The sequence below is a fragment of the Pygocentrus nattereri genome, chromosome 7 (assembly GCF_015220715.1).
Source record: "Pygocentrus nattereri isolate fPygNat1 chromosome 7, fPygNat1.pri, whole genome shotgun sequence".
In the NCBI taxonomy this organism is placed as follows: Eukaryota; Metazoa; Chordata; class Actinopteri; order Characiformes; family Serrasalmidae; genus Pygocentrus; species Pygocentrus nattereri.
The window spans coordinates 19,957,806-19,978,253 of NC_051217.1; the positions used below are offsets into that span (position 1 = coordinate 19,957,806).

At 40.7% G+C, this 20,448-nt stretch overlaps 1 protein-coding gene across 2 annotated transcripts in view; it reads left to right on the forward strand.

The window, feature by feature from the left end:
• large2 (LARGE xylosyl- and glucuronyltransferase 2) overlaps window positions 1-10,063 on the forward strand; it is a 106,680-nt gene extending 96,617 nt beyond the window's left edge. For both annotated transcript variants that reach the window (XM_037540203.1, XM_017708026.2), the window contains 4 exons: window positions 1,330-1,608; window positions 1,943-2,089; window positions 2,556-2,751; window positions 6,195-10,063. In XM_037540203.1, coding sequence (XP_037396100.1) covers window positions 1,330-1,608; window positions 1,943-2,089; window positions 2,556-2,751; window positions 6,195-6,392 — 820 coding nt within the window. In that variant the 3' untranslated portion in view covers window positions 6,393-10,063. The remainder of the gene's footprint in view (window positions 1-1,329; window positions 1,609-1,942; window positions 2,090-2,555; window positions 2,752-6,194) is intronic.
• The last annotated feature ends 10,385 nt before the right edge of the window (window positions 10,064-20,448 follow it).

Here is a 20,448-nt window from a genome sequence, read left to right on the forward strand (position 1 = left end):
TTCATTGTGTAAAAAACGTACTGATTGTAAGGTTTGCTTTCAGTGGTGCTCTTAGGAACCAGGGGGAACCATGTCTACAACCCAAATATAGCCATTTTATTTACAATCCAAAACCACACCTGAACCTACACGTGTCTTGTGAACTTTGTATGTAATGTTGATGATGGTAAAATAGTTATAAGTCTGAAAAAAATAAGTTTTCTTAGGAGACTATTTAGCCTCATGACAGCCTGCATGTACATCTCCAGCATGAATGAGTTTTAAAAATATGCTTTATGTCAAACCTATCACAAAACAGTGAGTGTGTTTACATGCACTCAATAATCTGATCATAACTAGATTTCTGCAGTTATCTGATTATTTAAATGGTCATGTAAACAGCACACTCTGATTTCATAGATCAGAGTAAGTTCTAGAAATCTGATTAAAAAATCTGATAAAGAGAGCTGGATCTTAGTTCAGTAATCAGAGTTCTCAGTGCATGTAAACTCTTAGTCTGATTTCTTTTGGATTTTGCAGCATGTGCAAAAACAGACCGCGGTACTGGAAATAAGCGAGCAGCATCACCGCCGGACACAGCAAAACTGATTTGGAGCAATGCTGAAACCAAACACATGTTTGGTGAAATTAAGGATTTAATTGCTCTTCATTTTCTAAATGATATATGTCCATATTTGTAGCTAAAGTGGAGTAATGTTAAAAAAAAAAAAGCCACAGCACGAAGTTTGAGTTTTACTTTATGTTTATGTCACATTTTCTGTGAGTTTATTGGCTGGTTGCAAAGCAGAAATCTGATTACTGCCTCACTCATGTAGACCCGGATTACTCAAGTTCATGTAAACGCGTTGATCAAATTTCTGACAAAATCAGATTTTCTGCAGTTGTCACTGAGACTCAGATGTCTCAGACATCAGGCAATGAATTCATAAACATTTAATTTAATAACTTTTTACAAGTGAGCTTTGAGAGCCATTGAAATCTTAACAATTTAATTATGCACATTGCTTTAAATCAATGGAATTCTCCTTTCACCAAAACACGCTTTCTTGTAATGTGGTCAGTGTGATCAGCTCCTAAATGGTTCTGGGGTCTGGATGTACAGCTCTTTTGTAAATCTTTAATTGATATAGAACATTGGTTCTCAAACTGGTCCTCAGGGACACTTAAGGCTGTCCAGATCTGACTTGCAACACATAGGGATAGAGCAAAAATGTGGACCTGGGGACTGGTTTGAGAAACACTGTCAAAACTTATGAGCATTGCATTTCTCAGAGAGAGATTTTGGTGTTTAATGTGTTCTAGACTGAATCTGTTGGTGTTTCTCTGCAGGCTGCAGATGCTGGAGGCCATCTGTAAACACTGGGAGGGACCCATAAGCCTGGCTCTCTATATGTCTGATGCTGAAGCCCAGCAATTTCTGCGCTATGCCCAGGCCTCAGAGGTTCTCAAAAACCGCAAGAACGTGGGCTACCACATCGTCTACAAAGAGGGACAGTTCTACCCCGTTAATCTGGTCCGCAACGTGGCTCTCCATAATGCCAAAACACCTTACGTCTTTCTGACCGACATAGACTTCCTCCCTATGTATGGGCTATATGATTACCTCAGGTGAGAAATATTTAAATCGAAGCCGTGTTGAGCTTCTGTATTCAAATACACAATATTTTCTGAATGTTACATTCAGAATATCACACTTCAAAATCAAACATAATACATAACAAACATACACTATATATTTATATATATTAGGATGAAGGAATAATAAATAAGATGCAGTGTTCGTTAAAGCCTTATTACAGTTTTGAATGTTTTAACTATGTTTTAAATCTGTCACCATATTTCCTTTGCAAAATAATTAAACTACAATTTCAAATTTCTCGACTATCTCAGCTGCTTCTTTGTTTAATCATAACTTTCATTTTTGTGCCCATTTGATTTGCAGAAAATCCATCGTCCATTTGGACATGGCTAACACCAAAAAAGCTCTGGTGGTGCCAGCTTTCGAGACCCTGAGATACCGTCTCTCTTTTCCTAAATCCAAAGCTGAATTGCTGTCCATGCTAGACATGGGGACTCTCTACACCTTCAGGTATGGTCAAATACAATCAGCCTCAATTTACCACAGCATAAAAAATCTAACTCATTGATTTTTCACTACAAATTAAGTGTCAATGCTTGTATAATCAGTAATTCTACCATGAAAAAGGTGATAATTTGAATTTACTGTGCTGTCGAGGTTTCTTGCAGAGTAGCCTGTTTTCTGCTAGAACAAAAACACCAGTCTAATGAAGCCACTAAAGTGTGAGGTTTAAGCAAGTTAATTTCACATTACATGTTAATTTAAAATGGCATTTACACTAGATGATAACTTTGTTGCCTCAAATTTGTCAAAGATACTGATTAATTTATTTGATTGTTCTATTTTTGCTAGGATTTGTCACCAGCAGAACAAACTCCTTGGTTTCTGTGGTCATGGCACTGTATTCCTGATCTCAGTAGCCTTCTGTCTGGCCATCATGCTAAACGTCCCTGTTGTGCTGTTGTCTGACTGGCAGGTACCATGTTTGGACCAAGGGTCATGCACCAACCAATTATGCCAAATGGAGGACGGCCACTACACCCTATAAAGTGGAATGGGAGGCAGACTTCGAGCCCTATGTGGTGGTCAGACGGGACTGTCCCGAGTATGACCAGAGATTTGTAGGCTTTGGCTGGAACAAAGTCTCCCATATCATGGAGCTTGATGCACAGGTGAGATGTCTTTTAGTTTAAATGAATACTCCAGTGCTTATCAACATAATCTCAATCTGCTGCCTCTGTAGCATGCATATGAGTAGCACAGATCATAATTTAAAACAGAAAACCTAACTCAAAAGACAGTAAACATTAATGCAAAACATGTTTTTAGAACACATCGATTCTTCAGCCAAAAATATTTCAAATTGAAGCTGTAAATCTATATAATTTCATCATATCGGTTTTGTAGAAGGAGGAATTTGTGTCAACGTGGGTGAAGCAGATTTGGTTAGACATTCTCTCAGTCTGTCTCATCTAAACACCTGTATTGTTAAGGCCCAATTACTTGTGTTTGTGAGCAAATTGTTGTGACCAGCAAAACTACATGAATTTCAATGGAATTTGCCCCTCTGAGTGATTTCCCATTCCAGACTTCAGAGGCAAAACAATTTCGCATTGTCTGGCTTTAAATGAACAGGAGAAGAGAAATTTAATGATACAGCATCAGTCAAGGCACTTATTACCTTTGATTTTGTGGATTTACCCCTTAGTTTACAACCCCAATTCCAATGAAGTTGGGACGTTGTGTAAAACATAAATAAAAACAGAATACGATGATTTGCAAATACTTTTCAACCTACATTCAATTGAACACACTACAAATACAAGATACTTAATGTTCAAACAGATAAACTTTATTGTTTTTTGCAAATATTCACTCATTTTGAATTTGATGCCTGCAACACATTCCAAAGAAGTTGGGACAGGGGCATGTTTACCACTGTGTTACATCACCTTTCCTTTTAACAACACTCAGTAAGCGTTTGGGAACTGAGGACACTAATTGTTGAAGCTTTGTAGGTGGAATTCTTTCCCATTCTTATTTGATGTACAACTTCAGTTGCTCAACAGTCCGGGGTCTCTGTTGTCGTATTTTGCGCTTCATAGCGCGCCACACATTTTCAATGTGAGACAGGTCTGGACTGCAGGCAGGCCAGTCTAGTACCCACACTCTTTTACTACGAAGCCATGCTGTTGTAACACGTGCAGAATGTGGCTTGGCATTGTCTTGCTGAAATAAGCAGGATGTCCCTGAAAAAGACGCTGTTTGGATGGCAGCATATGTTGCTCCAAAACCTGTATGTACCTTTCAGCATTAATGGTGTCTTCACAGATGTGTAAGTTACCCATGCCATGGGCACTGACACACCCCCATACCATCAGAGATGCTGGCTTTTGAACTTGGCGCTGAAAACAATCCAGACAGTCCTTTTCCTCTTTGGCCCGGAGGACACGACATCCATGATTTCCGAAAACAATTTGAAATACGGACTCATCAGACCACAGGACACTTTTCCACTTTGTGTCAGTTCATCTCAGATGAGCTCGGGCCCAGAGAAGCCGGCAGTGTTTCTGGGTGTTGTTGATATATGGCTAAGAGTTTTAACTTGCACTTATAGATGGAGCGACGAACTGTGTTGGATGGAGCGCCTGAGGGATCGAAGGTCACAGGCATTCAATGTTGGTTTTCTGCCTTGCCGCTTACTTGCAGAGATTTCTCCAGATTCTCTGAATCTTTTGATGATATTATGGACTGTAGATGATGAAATCCCTAAATTCCTTGCAATTGCATGTTGAGAAACGTTGTTCTTAAATTGTTGGACTATTTGCTCACGTAGTTGTTCACAAAGTGGTGAACCTCGCCCCATCCTTGCTTGTGAACGACTGAGCCTTTCAGGGATGCTCCCTTTATACCCAATCATGACACTCACCTGTTTCCAATTAACCTGTTCACCTGTGGAATGTACCAAACAGGTATTTTTGGAGCATTCCTCAACTTTCCCAGTCTTTTGTTGCTCCTGTCCCAACTTCATTGGAACGTGTTGCAGGCATCAAATTCAAAATGAGTGAATATTTGCAAAAAATAATAAAGTTTATCTGTTTGAACATGTTTTACACAATGTCCCAACTTCATTGGAATTGGAGTTGTAGAAGAGTTACCCAGCTTGCTAACTGCTATGTTAGCTCATTGGCTAATTGCAGCTGCACTGAAGTCACCATGACAGTTTGCTACACTTTTTGCTGCAGATCAGTGTGCAGCACCGTGCTGTGGGGAGCATGTGATTATCTGATATAATTATGTTAATTTTCATGTTAATACTCTGTATGACAGCTAAATGCTATATTAGTTAATTGGCAAACCAGAGATACACAAAAGCACACAAGTACTTTAAAATGATGTCAGACTCAGGAAAACATCCTTCACATGTCCTTATTAAAGAAGGCCGAGAGAAAGACGTGTTCTGAGACACATAAGCTGGACATCCGTCTCACCACTGTCTTTTAAAGATCAGAGCATAAACTTTGTTTCCTCTGCAGACCAGTTTCTGCTCGCCCTGTTGAACGATATACATTTTTACTATGACGCGACTCACATGCAGAACAGACTTAAACATTCCGATTGGGAATATAATGGGATACAGGCCTTTACACGGATAACGTCCTAAAAATATAAAGGAAAACACAGACTTTGCTCTGCTTTAAGCTTTAGCTTTTCCTCTCATCTCTGCCAGAAAACCTTTCCTCAAAAGTAGAGCAGTTTCTTGTAAAATGTCTCTCAACGTTTGAGTGATTTACCAAACTGAAGTCGCTTCTCACTCTCCATCTTCTTGTTACAATTTTCCCATTCCACCTTAAATTTTGCCTGAGGTGCTGAATGTAACTGGTGCACCCTTTAAGGTGGACCGGGAAAAATTGAAAGAGAAGCAACTTAATTTTCACAAAGTTTAGTGTTTGACAGTCTCTCGGGGCAGATTAAACCAACTTACTGACACAGTGACCCCCTGCCCCCCCCCCCCCCCCCCCCCCCCCCCCCACAACAAGACAAAAACTGAAGTTCTAAAATCACTAAAGAAAAATGGGCAGGACGGCTGTAACGTGCTGCATGGACATCCAATAGCACTGGATCTTATCTCACTCTAACAGTACATTTTATCACAGATGAGTGGCAGCCTGTGTCTCATGTGCTCCAAACAAGAGCAGTGAATGGGAGCCTTCCAGTTCACTAACCACATCACTTCCATTTGATTTAATAATAATTACAAATATGTTGCTATAAAACTCCCAAGTCCTCAGACAGTAGGAAAACAGAAATTCTATATAGAAAAAAAGAAGATGCATCGTTTTATAATCACATCGCAGCCCTCCGAATCGTAACAGAATCAAAGTTGAGTAAAGTATCCAACCCCTAACGGACATACTCTATTCTGATTGAGCTATTACTCAGATTATTGACAGATTATCAGGCTGTATGTAAATGTGGCTACTGACCATATTGAAGTAATGTGGCAGACAGAGATTAGGTTGATCACTGGATTAACTCAAGTGCATGGCAGATCTAGAGTTACCATTAACTCCTAATCCTGATTAATGATTGCTTTCTCTCGATTCTCTGACAGGAGTATGACCTGATTGTGTTGCCGAACGCCTTCATGATCCACATGCCCCACGCGCCTAGCTTTGACATTTCAAAGTTTCGCTCCAGTCCCGGTTACCGGTACTGCTTGACGACACTTAAAGACGAGTTCCATCAAGATCTTTCTCGGAAGTATGGTTCAGCTGCTCTCAAGTACCTCACTGCCCAGAGGAACATTTAATCTCAGCCCTTCATGTTCGTTAACAGGAGTTAACATTTTTGAGTTTCTGGAGGCCTTCCGGCCACATGCTGCTCTGAGACAGGTCGATGTGTCCAAGATGTCCGAGGCTACTAAATTGCTCTTTCACAAACATCTGTATTTGTACCGAATCTGCAGAGTGCGGGTCAGAAGACTGGAGCTTTAACCCTTGTTTCTGAACACAGCTGTTACAAGCAAGACACAAAACAGTGACGTCAGCACTATCCCAATGTCAAAAGACTGGAGTGTAACACAAAGGATAGCTAATACTTGACCAAACATTTCAACTGCTGCTTAGCAGGCCCTAAATGAAGCCTACTGTATGTGTGAAGTTGAAGGTCTGGACACTTGCTTAAAAGCAACAAGACAAAGATTATGATCAAGGTTCTTTTTTTTTCGACAATCAGGGCTTTTTCTTCACATGGCATTTGGTAGCTTTTGCTCTTGGAAGCAGGTGGGTTGAGTGAGCTGTGCTGAAGAAACAAGCTTTGCGAAGCCTCTTCTGTTAGACCAGAGGCTGAAGAGGTCGAGACGACTAGAGGAACAAATTGAAGCCTTATCATTTCCTCAAATATTTAAGATATTTATGATTTTTCTTTCCTTTTTAAAGAATATGGTAAATTAATTATGGACATGTATGTCTTGATTATGAAACTGAACTGAAAAACAAAACAAAATCACATTATTTTTTAATTTCCATAAACGGAGTACCTTAGGTGACAGAGAGAGTGAATGCTTGACAGAGACGCATACCTTGTAATGTGGGGACGCTACAGAAAACCATGTAGGGCATATTTTCCGTTAGGCATGATGGGTTGTCTGGTTGCTGCATTTATGACTGTCACTTGACAAAGTTGCCACATATTATGGCATGCTTATTCCATATCCGGCATCATAGTGTTTAGAAAATTCATATCTCAGCAGCTTTCATCTCAAACTCACTCTGATCACTCAACTGTACATTTCAAGAAATGTTTATTTGAAAGAGAATAATATCTACTATTATGATCATTACAGTTAGAGATTGTTATTAGGGACCATCAAAGGGACAGCTGTTTTGCTCTCTTTTGGAAGTAAATGTTGATTTTAGACTGTGTTATTCACTATTGGTCAATACTGATAAACTACTGTACCTGTCAATCTGTATTACAACCACACTGCACTAAGAAAGGATTTATAAGTATATCAAAAAGTCTACTACACTGTACACAAATCTACAAATACTGTGCAATACCCACCAAAATGGTTTAAATTGATGTATCCATTCCATGCCCACAAATGCTTTCCATTTGTTTCATTTGCTTCATAAAGTTGCTAGCTTTATAGAACATTGACAAACATTCCTTTCAATCTAATATTTTATCTTGGAATTCAGATTTGCTATATAAGAAAGATTGTCCAGATTAAAGTGCCCTGATTTGTTGTAGCTAATCCAAACTAGGCATATTGGAAGCAACAACAAGGAATTTGCCACCAAGCTAATGTCAGCTCTATTACACGACCAAAAAGCTACACCTGATATATTCCTACAGTTACTACGTTTACATGCACACCAATGGTTAGATATTAGTCTAACTGAGGCGCCTAGTCTAAATAAGCTATGATGATGTAAACTGATTTGTTTGTTACGGCAGCACTAGTCATCCTAGGCTTAGCCTGATAAAATGTGCTCAAGGCTGATATATTGGCCGCGCTGTTTAAGATAGATGTGTATATCGCTCCACTGATCCACCAAGAGAGGCAAAATGTCAGTATTTATAGAGGAAGAAAGAGACATCACCCTGTTTTCCACTTAACGCAGACATAGTTGATCAGCTAAGGCAAGTTTGGTGTCCATTCCTTTAGTTTAGCATTGAAACTATGAGGCTGATGTTGCTAACAAACACTAGAAGTAAGTACACACCCAAAACGTTCCCGTAAATACATTTCCAAAACTTTCCTCAACCTACTCAAACCTTATCCAAGGCTTCAAGGTCATGCAGACTTGTCAACGTGGTTTTGGACACAGTATAACGTGCTGTAGGTATAAAAATAAACAAAATAAATGAACTACTTTACATAACATGTTGGTTCTATTTACAAAGCCCTGCATTGACCTGGGGGGTATTTCACAAAGCAAGATTTCTTAGCCAGATAATTTAAGCCCAAAGATGAGGACTGTCCAATAGGAATGTCCCTCTGCTCTTTTCCTATTGGACAAGCTTGACTTTGGGCTTAAGTTATCTGGCTAACTGAGAAATCCTGCTTTGTGAAATACTCATCTGGTCACCAGACAAAACAGCATGTGTTGTGTTTTAGATGCTGGTATGCTGGATAACTAGAATAAGATCGAATTGTTCATAAATAGAGACAATGATATAGCATCCATGTGCCTGTGTGACATGCCACAACCGCTGTATTCAGCTACATAGTGAAGTTTTGTTCATACTGTGCCCTAAAGCACATCAACAATCTGTGCAACCTAAATGAGGAGGATGTCAGAGTGAGTTAAGAGAAGTTTTGGGGATGTTTTCACGGAAAAGATTTGGGTGACTATTGACTTCTCTAGTGTTTTTTAGCAACATTAGCCTTGTAGCACTAGTGGGACAATTTGAACTATCTCGGCTGATCCGCTACATCTGGTGTAAAGTTTTGTAGATTAGATTTTATTTATTCATCTAAACATTTAGTCAAAAGTAGACATTACATTTGAAAATGGAAAAAGTACCTTAAAATGGCAGAAAACTCATGTGGATAAACTTACATGCTTCATGATGGAGGCGTCATTTCGGCCCAGTTTCATTGTGTGCATGTAAGCATAGACACTATCATTTCCCACACATACAAAAAGCATCATTTGAGGCTCCTGAGTGGTGCAACCGTCTAGGCGTTGGCCCTATTATCAGGAGATCATAAGATCCCTGGTGATGCTCCAACCGTCTGTGGCTGGGGGTCCAGGAGAGCACAACGGGCCTCACTCTCTGGGTGGGTATGATGTTTCCCCCCATCTCTCAGAGTGATGCTGGCCAGTACAGGCGTCTGTTAGCTGATGTAACAGAACTGCCAATGTGTTTAGCTGTTTAATGATTACAAAGATCTCGGAGGAAGCCTGTGCTAGCCCTCCTAGCGCTGGTGGTATCGTGTTATCGTGCAAGTCCTAACTAGTGGATGGAATTGGACACGACTAAATTGTGGAGGAAACTGGAGAAATGTTCCCAGTAATAAAAAAGACCATCATTTAAACTAAATAATGCACAATTTAGATATTGTCAGAAACTGAGTAGCGTGCTTTCATTTCTCATTAGCATTTTTGCTAGCACTCTGCAAAGCTTCTCCAAGCTAGCAACAGAGCATCTGTGAAGCAAGGATACATCAATTCTAGCACCGTTTGCGGTGGAGTAAATCTGGAATTCAGTGTGAGATATTTCACTGGGTCATTTAAGTTCATCCGTCTTGCATCGTTCATATCCCTCCACTGCGTAGACTGCACAAATCTGCAGTACATGCCTGTGCCTTTGCTGTATTGTGAACTGGATATTGATTGTACTACTGTACACGTCAGCAGGGCCTGCAAGAGGTACTCTATTTATTATTGTTGACTTTAAATCAATCATATTTTTCTATGTAGGGGACAAAAGTGCTTTAAATAAATTTGCCCTTTTTTTAAGACTGTCTGTCTGAAGTCTGTGTTCTTTTTTTTTTTGTCCAAACATCTGTGGGGTATCGTCTTGGCTCAATTTCTGTCAAAATAACTAAAATGAGGTTTGATGTGGCAGAGCCAGAGCTGCTTCAGAAGAGGAGAGTCTGAATTTGAAGATAAGCTCTAAGAATGAAAGAGACCCAAAGAAATGAATATAGAACGGCAGTTTAGCTTATTATCTCACGGCTCGTCTCTTGCAGGCAGGAAAGTGCTGGTGTGAGTAGCAGTGATAGTTGCGTTAAATCCTGATCAGAAGATTCGATTGCTGACATGGCTCTGATGCTAATCAGCCTTCTCAGACTGATAAGAGACAGAAATGTCAGACAGTTTCAAATCTGATGGTTCAAAAAGACATGGGAGACCTCAATCGAAACCTATCGAACGCCTGGCTGCGCATTAGTGTGTCCCTTTGAGTTCTGGGGAAGATAAAGACAGAGCGGGCTGAAATGATAATTCTGCACTGCCTGATTTGGACGTGTTTACCTCAAGAGGGTGGAAATTACATTAAACTGTCTGCGGCTTGTTTTAAGGAAATGACTTTTAGATTGGCAGTTTCTATTATTTGCTTCCAAAAAGTGAAAGCTCATTCTACACTTCATTGGCTTTGATAAATCTTTCACCCTTTCATCAAACATGACGTCTGTAAATTTATAAAAAATCTTTTTTTTGTTGTTGTTGTTTTGTTATTATTTCCTTCTTTGTCATCATAAATATAATATGTACACAGTATGGCCAAAATATGTGTACACCATATCCATATGAGCTAATATTATGACCTCAGTACAGAATAAGATGTGGGAAACAATGCACTTTAAAGGCAAATGCTCTTTTATTGAACAGGCAGCAAAGGAGTACCAGCTGACTTGACCGGGAAGCAGGTAGGTCACCTTTGATCATGCAACTCTCCTTCATAGTAGTCACCAACACTGCACTAACTACCCTACAGCCCAACACAGAATAGCACAGACAACACGTGCACATCATCAAGCTAACAACTTATTTACAATAAACGTCTCTCCAACTGTGAGAGCGGCGCTTCCTGAGAGAAGGCACATGGCAGCTTTGCATGACCACACCCTATCATGCTCCCATGGCAGCGCGAGCCAGTAGTGGGATGCTAAAATATGGAGTTGTCCCCTTTACGGTTTAACAGCCTCTACTCTTTCGGGAAAGCTTTCCACAAGATGTTGGAATGTGTCTTTGGGCATTTGCGCCCATTCAGGCACTGATGTTGGATGAAGAAGCCTGGCTTGCAATTATCGTTCCAGTTCATTCGAAGTTTCGCCATACCAAACTCTTCAAATCATATCTTTACAGAGCTCACTTCCTGCACAGGGGCTCAGTCATGCTGAAACAGGAAAGGTTCTTCCCAAAACTGCTGCCAGAAAGTTGGAGGCATTCAATTGTCTAAATTGTCTGTGTGCTGTAGCATTAACTTCACCCTTCACAGGAACTAAGGGTCCCAAACCCTCATAAACAGCCCCAGCCCATTATACCTCCTCCACCAAACTTTACTGTTGCACTATGCATTCCAGTAGCTAATGTTCTCTTTTCATCCAACAAACCCAGATTCATCCCTCAGATTGCCAGATATGGAAACATGATTCATCACTCCAGAGAACATGTTTCTACTGCTCCAGAGTCCAGTGGTGGCATGCTTTACAGTCTAGCTGACTCTTGGCATTGCGTATAGTAATCTTAGGCCTTTGTGCAACTGTTCGGTCATGGAGACCCATTTCATGAAGCTCCTGGTGCACATTCTTGAGCTAATGTTGTTGTATGTTGTTCTCAGAGGCAGTTTGGAACTTTCTAGTGAGTAAATCAACAGAGGAAAGACTGTGTTCAACTGCCTCTTGGCTGAGTTGCTGTTGCTCCTAGAGGCTTCCATTCATAATAATAGCACTTACAGTTGACCGAGGCAGATCTAGCAGGGCAGAAATTTCACAATCTGGCAAAGACAGCATCATATGATGGTGCCATGTTTAAAATCACTGAACACTTCAGTACAACCTGTTCTACTGCAGTGTTTGTCTATGGAGATTGCATGGCTATGTTCTTGATTTTACACAGCTGTTAGCATTTGGTGTGGCTGAAATACCTGAAATTAATCATTAGAAGGGGCGTTAACATACTTTTGGTCATACAGGTTGTACAGATTATTGGAAAATTAAAGGGAAAATCTAATTAAATGAGTGTAGAAACATAAGTGCCAGTTCTTCAGGTATACTGCATGATATAATTACACAGTCAGCATCCTACTGTGCTCTAAGCCTGGTTTAAAAATGCTGAGTAGGGTCAACTGACCTTGACTTTGGGTCAACATGGCAAGAAGAAAAGATTTAAGCAACTTTGAAAGAGTGTTAATTATCAGGAACAGATGGTAGCAGCTTCAGTCACAAAGACTGCTCACCTGGCTAGTGTTTCAGTAGGAACAGTAACCAAAGTGATCTGCATTTAGACCTGTGGGAAAGTCATTGGTAAACAGGATCGAAAGGACACATTTACTGATGATGATGCTTGTCACTATTCCTCAGGTGGTGATCAGCCTTTTCAGCAAGAACCGCCCATCCACAACTACATAGAGAGGGATATATATTATGCTGCAGTGCATGAACCTTTCGTTACAAAGACAAATGACCATTTAAGAGATCAGTGGTCTTAAAACTACAGACAACTGTCGATAGAGGGGGCAGAAAAAAAAGGTACACTGTTACTTAGGTCATTGTTCACCACATTCTCAACACAAGTGGGAGAGTGCATGTGCAACATAGAGAAGTACAGGCCTGAATGCTGGGCTCCTACAGTGATTGGCTCTTTTATTATGCCATGGAGGCATCTTGCTGACATGATTTGGGTCACTGTAAATCAATACAAAGTTATTCTGACTAATCACCCTTATCATGTGATGAAACATTTCTTTCCTGGTGGCAGTGGTCTCTTTCAGGATGACAGTTCCCCCATCCACAGAGCACAAGAGGATAGATTGATGAGTATGAAAATGATGTAAATCATATGCTATGGCCTTCACAGTTACCAGCTCTCACCCCAAATGACCACTTATGGGTGATTTTAGGCTGAGGCTCTCCATTACCATCATCAATACATCAATTGAGGGAATATCTTTTGGAAGAATGCTGTTGCATCACTCCAGTACGGTTCCAAGCACTTGAGGACTCTATGCCAAGCTGTTCTGATGGCCCAACACAAGACACTCTTAGTTTGCTGATTTTGATTAGTCACCAGTCTGTAGATGTTTTTTAGATTAGTTTGTTGTGTAGGGAAAGCAAGAGGTGTGTCCCAATTTAGGGGCTGCATCCTTCGAAGGATGTGTTCTACAAAGGAGTGGCCTTAAAAGGCTGTGTAGACCCATGAAGGCTGAAATGAAATGAGATTGCACTATGGTGGATTTCCTATTTGCGTCAAAGCACCACTGTTCCCGTCCTTACTGCTGCATAACGAAACGCTGCTCCTCTCAGTTCCTTTTAAAACTCTTTAAAGACGGAGCCAGAAACTTTGATTTTACTTTTTCCTTTATTAGAGCTGGAGCTGCTTCTGTCTGTGTGCTCCTTGCTTCCTAAACAAAACGACACAGCATACGTTTTGCTTCAGACCACATTGGCTTTTCTAACATTTGTATTGTTGGCTATGTGACTCAGTTTAAACCCAATGCTTACATTTGAACCTTGGGATATGTTGGCTGCTGAAGAATCCACCCATTGTATCCTTCGTTGCCATGGAAAAGAAGGACACATTTCTCGGCCGCATATGAAGAAGCTTTCGAAATGGGAAAGCCTAGTCACAATCAGCCTTTGCAGCCTCTGAAGGATGCAGACCCTGAATCAGGACACTGCTAAGGTGCTGATTTCATGAGGGCTTTAGCATGCATGAAAATTTTCCTTAAAATAGAGAATTTTTGTTGAGTAATCATATCAGCTCTATTGTACTGTACAGCCTTTTAGTGTGGCTGCTGGTACTGATGGAGTGGAGGGTGGAAGCTGATGTAGTGCTTTCAAAATTGATGTGACGCCTTTTAAAAGTGAATTAAAGTGTAGGGCTGTGAGGGATAGTGGCATTTGCGGTGGTCCGGAAGGGTGTGCTAGGCTGCTGTCTTCCTGCACTGCAGGGGGCTAATGCACGGGTAATTGCTTGATGTGGATCTTTATGACATTACGATGCATGGTGCCCATTGCACATGGGGCGAAAATTTTAGACAGCTTCCTCCCCACTCATTCACTCTAACGGACACTGTGGACAAGCAGGCGAACTGTGTGATGTGCAGGCAGCTCAAGTGTCTTGAACTGCTGGTTATTTACATTTCTGTCTTGCTGTATTTCTTTAACCTATTTTGAATGTAGCCCGTTTCCTGATGAAACAGGGAAGAAACCTACCAGGATTCAAAAATGTTACAGAAATATTATATTGAATAACAGTTCATGCTTTACAGTCTAGCTGACTCTTGGCATTGCGTATAGTAATCTTAGGCCTTTGTGCAACTTTGGCAAACTGGCTTAAGTTCTTCCCCAGGTGCAGGTTTTGTCACTGAGATGCCACAAATAAGCATAGATATGGCAAATTGCAAGCTATGCCAACACTAGCACATTTAGCTGAATGGCTGAGTCAGGGATGTTTAAATCATGATTCAAATGAAAACAGAGCAGGCCTTCCATCACCCCCTGCTGTCTAGTATGTCCCAGCTGAAAAAGACTATTGGAGCCATTAGGATTAAAACCGGATGGTCTTGTTTTCAAATAGGAATTAGCCTAATCAGTACCACTACAGTCCATTCCTGTAGGACACCTTTAGATCCCATCAGGAAACCATCAAATACATCTGGAATCAGTCCCTGAGCACTTGTTAAACCATTATACTGTGATATCAGCCTACCAGGAAAACACAATATACTGACTGTTAGATACCACTAGGAACAACCAGAAACTTTATTGGTTTTAATATGGTTTTAAAACACTCCTTAGAACTTTAACATGAGTGGGTGGGGCTAACCTGCTGTACAATAAATAGGTGTAAATATGTGCACCAGTTCTTTCTCAGAAACAATGAATGCAAAACAAATGGTTTTTAATAATAGCAGCCACATCAAGCCCTATGCCTCCTACACAATCTGTTGAAGGGCTATGTGACCAAATTAGTATTGCAGAGCATAATAGACTTTTCTGACCAGGGCCAGAGAGGGACACATTTATCTCACAGTTCAAAATAATCCAGATAATCATACCAGCCCACCAGAAATTCCTCTCAGTTACCCTGTCTGGCTCTGTTTCTGCATTTCTTCTGGAATCAAGGGTGTTAAAAGAGTTTTTCCCCTTTTCTGCAGTTACAGTCTCTCTGTTTATAACCATGACCATTACAGCACAGCCTTCAATTTGGGCCACAAATGTCAAAATATGTGTAAAAACCTCATGTCTACGATAATGCTATCATCTGCTATCGCCCCCTATGGGATTCTTGTAGTATTTTTAATGTTAAGTTACCAGAGATTTTTTTTTTTTCATTTTAGATTAAACAGGCATTTGAAGTAAGCCAGGTTAGTTTCAGGTATAAACTGTTTGGACCGAGTAGTGAACAGTACGTTAACATATTACGGTTTTGTATGAAATTGACCTTTTAAGATTCATCACTGCCTCTTTTTGCTTCATGCTAAACCAGCAGTAGTGCTTTCTCACTACGTAGTGAGTAGTAGTTCTTTCTCACAACATAGGACTTGGTGAAGGCTAGCTAAATTACAGTTGTTTGTAAAGAATCATACATTATATTATACATTAAATTATGCTGTCTCAGTAAGTTGCACTGCTATATTCACTGTAACACAGACGTTCAGTCTCCACTAGTGTAAAAGACCCTGTGTTAAGTGGCATGGTGTCAGTGTTGGTAGCGAAACGTGTTCCTATGTACATTTTCTTAGTAATGATAAAAGAAAGTGACAGCTTCAGCGCTTGTGACCTCAGTGTAAAACGTTTAATTAGATCTTTATTCTCTGAGGTCTCTTTCTAACTGACGGTGTCTGCCACCTCTACAGAATGACAAGGCTAAAAATGTCTTACTGAGTTAACACATCAATACCACCTCGCTCCACTTCTCTTAGATAAAAAGAAGTGAGAAAGTTGCAGATGCACAATAACATGGAAACAGAAAGCATGACCTTGACTGATAGCACGTCTGTGTTAGGAAAGAACAGCAAGTCTCCTTTGGCCTCTGTGATCATTGCTAATATCTTGTTTGACGTTAAGGCAACTAAGCTGGCTTTATTTACTGCCTGTGTGATATAGCCTGACGCCCTAGGGATAACGGCTTTACACTGGGCCCCGTACACTCCAATATCCACTGGCCAGTACTGCAGTGAATAAGTTCATTTTTGGTGACTGCAACCAACAGAGATGCACTGTTTGTCCCAAACTGTCCAGACAGCTATTCTAAGTAGTGAATTCAGCTACTTTAAGCTACTTTGTTGCTGACACAGGTGTTCTGTTGCATGCACACAGATCTAATCTGCTTAGAAAAGTACTGAACAATAGAATAGGACGCTCTGGAGCAGCCACACAAGGCCACCAAACCCAATACAAGCAAGGGGTAGAGGGGTATAAAGCACCCCATCATTGGGCTGTGAAGCAGTGGAACTGTGTCCCCTGGAGTGATAAAGCTTGCCTCTGGGATGAGTTGGAGTGGCATTTGTGATCCAGAACTAATCATCCAACATCAGCACCTCACTAATGCTCTCACGGCTGAATGGCATAGCAACGTAGCCAACATCTACAGTCAAGCTCTCACTCAAGCCAACTCGTTACAGTCAAGCCAACTCATTGCCAACAATTGTTGGCAAACTCATTGTCCATTTGATCAGCTCCAATTATTATATAGCTGCATTTTGTAGTTCTACAGTTACAGACTGTAGTCCATCTGTTTCTCTGACACTTTGTTAGCCCCCTTTTACCCTGTTCTTCAGTGGTCAGGACCCCCATGGACCCTCACAGAGCAGGTACTATTTGGGTGGTGGATCATTCTCAGCACTGCAGTAACACTGATGTGGTGGTGATGTATTAGTGTGTGTTGTGCTGGTGTGAGTGGATCAGACCCAGCAGTGCTGTGAAATTTAACATGATTATAACATACAAATAAAACTGAACAATGCATAGACAAACCTATGTTAATTTGTTTTTTGGCAAAAATGGTATTAAATGTTTCACGTCTGCATTTCCACAAGGCTGAAGTTGGCTTCTTACTCACCAGCTTTTTGTTGGAATTTTCTGTTCCTCCTTAAACATAAGCAACAGTTGCAATCTGGAACTTGTACAAGTACCTGAATGTAACGGCTGCACCATTTAAGGGGGAACAGGAAATTCAAATGATAATAGGGTCCTCACACTTGCAGCTCATTAACAACTACTAATTTAACAAGCCTTCCATTGTACGGTTCTCTTTGGGATCATTTTCAAACCTTTATTGTAATTTTTATTTATTTAAGAATGCATCTTTATGAAGCGCTCAGTGGTTTGAAATGCTGTCCTGTCAGACTCAGATGGTTCAGGCATTTCGTGTACACGTTAATTGATTTTCATGAATGTGCATTGCAGAGTAGTTCCTTCTGGGTGAGGGAGCTTCAGCGAGGGAGAGCCGCTTTTAATCTGCTCTTGGATGCAGCCGTGCTGGTTGATGTGCGAGATGAGATCATTACTATAATTAAAAGCACCGCAGCATTTATCAAACAGCTTATTTGATTTGACATTGTGAGATGAGACATTATAGGGGAATTGGCACACCAGCCTTTTGATCAGACTGACTCGAGGCCCTGCCAGCCACAGACAAATGCTCTGTGCTAATTTAATTAGTCTGAACGACAGATAACTGAGGCAAATGTGCTCACAACTCTGTACTTGCTCAGAGCTAAAGGTGTGTTTGCAAAACACCTGCAGGAGAGACAACAAAAAACACCCCCAGTTTTAAGATGCATTTCTATCATCTTTGGAAAGGTCACACAGGTTTGAGTGTCATTATCAAATTGACCATATTCTGAACTCGTCATTTTACAATGCGAATAAATACAAGACAATCTCAATAATGGATGTGTATGTGAGCCAAAGTTAAACAGACACACAACCACTCTGAGTGGTCAGAGTGGAGATGTTTGATGTTGGAGTTCCTGCATCATTTTAAAATGTGTGTCGGGCTAAATTTGAGAGCTAAAATCACAAAGCCTGTGGCCATGATTTTAATGTAACTGAGGTTAAAGGGAAATTCCACCAATTATTCGATATTTCTGCATATTTTAGTCATTGATTTTATTTTATTTTAGCATTCTGCTACTGGCTGGTGGTGGTACCTGAGACTCGAAGTCTGTTGCCAGGCAGATTGCCACTCGCAGAGGCCCACCCTCCTAAAGAGGAACTAAATGATTTTGATTTGAGTTACAACCCCATTTCCAAAAAGTTGGGACGCTGTGCAGAATGTAAATAAAAATAAGATGCAATGATATGCAAATCGTGTAAAATTAAAAATACTACAAAGAGAAATTCATTAAAAATTCTGTTTCAGCATCTGATGTTGCCTTTGTAGTATTTTTAAAATGAAAATATGGATTATGATTTGCAAACCATTGCATCCTATTTTGTTCTGCACAGCGTCCCAACTTTTTTGGCAATGGGGTTGTAGTTGAATTAAGACCAACAATAAAACGTCTGATGTTTTGATCATATTCCTATTTATGTGTTGAAAAAATGAGACAAACTAAAAATTCTATACATTTTGGTAGATGTAATTTACATATCACATAAATGCAGCATTGCCACATTGTTGTCCAACCTTAAAGGGATAACATTTATTGAGCTACTGAGTTTTCCATCTCGCCAAGATCACAAGTTCTGTTTAGTTTGAGACACTTTGTCTGTGGTCTTGACTAAATGTAGTTCAATAAATGAAGCTACAGGTCTAGTCAGCTGCCACCATCAGGGGAAAGGAAGAACTACAATGTGCTGACTGGCAGGCTGTTAAAAATACACTGTAAAACAGAAGCCGTGTGGGCTGCTTTTGGTCCCCGGGCTGGACTTTGGACACCCCTGCTCTACTGTGAGAGGGGCACCACACACAGCTGGGAGATGACCATCAACCAGAGGAGGTCAGTCATCAGTGGTGGAGGTGGAGCCCCAGCACACGCGTGGCACTTGGTGCAGCATAGCTGGTGTTGTGGTAAGGGTGGAAGGGCCAGGACAAGTGCTGCTGTTACTGCCCCTACCCCCATCTGCATGAGAGTTGCTACAGCTCTGTGGGAAGCTCTATAGTACACTGGAGGAAGCCATGGCAGCAGGGGCACGGCCCCAGGAGAGGACTGGGGGTGCTCGCTGCCAAGGAGTGAGGGGCCCATGGCATTTGTTCTTGCTGGGATTGTTCATGTGCCCAAGGACTTGACTTGACCTAGTAGGTCACTGGGGACAAGCTGACCTTTGAAGGGGGCGCTGTGTAGCGTTCTGCTACTGGCTGGCATGGGTACCTGAGACTTCAGAGGCATGGCTGTACAGATGGTCCATGCAAAGCCTTATGGTATGCGCTCTCCTGAAAAGGGTCTATTTATCTTGTTTGTTGTTTAGTTTAAGTTGTGTATACTTGTTGTTTAGTATGTGTGTGTGTGTGTGTGTGTGTGTGTGTGTGTGTGTGTGTGTGTGTGTGTGTGTGTGTGTGTGTGTGTGTGTGTGTGTGCTGTTTATACATGTCTGCCATCTCATTGGTTTCTGTTTGCATGTCAGCATTAACATTTTAAGCCCTCTTTGGGAAGTCTGGACCCAGACTGTGGCACAGGATGCACATATAGTTGTGGTGCCATAAACAGAATACAAGGTCTGATATCAAATGCAGTAAGCTTGATACTAACTAGCTATAGCCAAAATAATAAATAAGACTCCCTGAATGACACAAAATGACACGAATAATGGCAGCCAGTCCCTACACCTGGTGAAGCTATTTACAAAATCTACAAAAAAGGTCATCTATATGCAAAATGTACAAAACGCTGACAAGTTTAAATGTGACTCGGCTAAATCGAAGTCAAAACAAAGCATACATTTCACACCACACTATCCTTTTACGACCTGACCCTAGACCAGGATGTAGTTTTTTAAGTTTTTTAGTTTTAAACGTCTTAAACTTATTTTATATGTGCCTTACACAGTAGTAAGTTGTGTTCATAGCAACAGCCTTCATAGGCGCCTTTTCATTTTTAAGCCTTTAAGCTGGATGTTTCTTTGGTGAAACAACCAGGCGCAGACTATTTCCTCAAAAGCCAACTGGGATATATGAGAAATAAAGCAAGTGAAATATAGAAATACTGTTTTTTTTTTGTTTTTTTTTGTTTTTTTA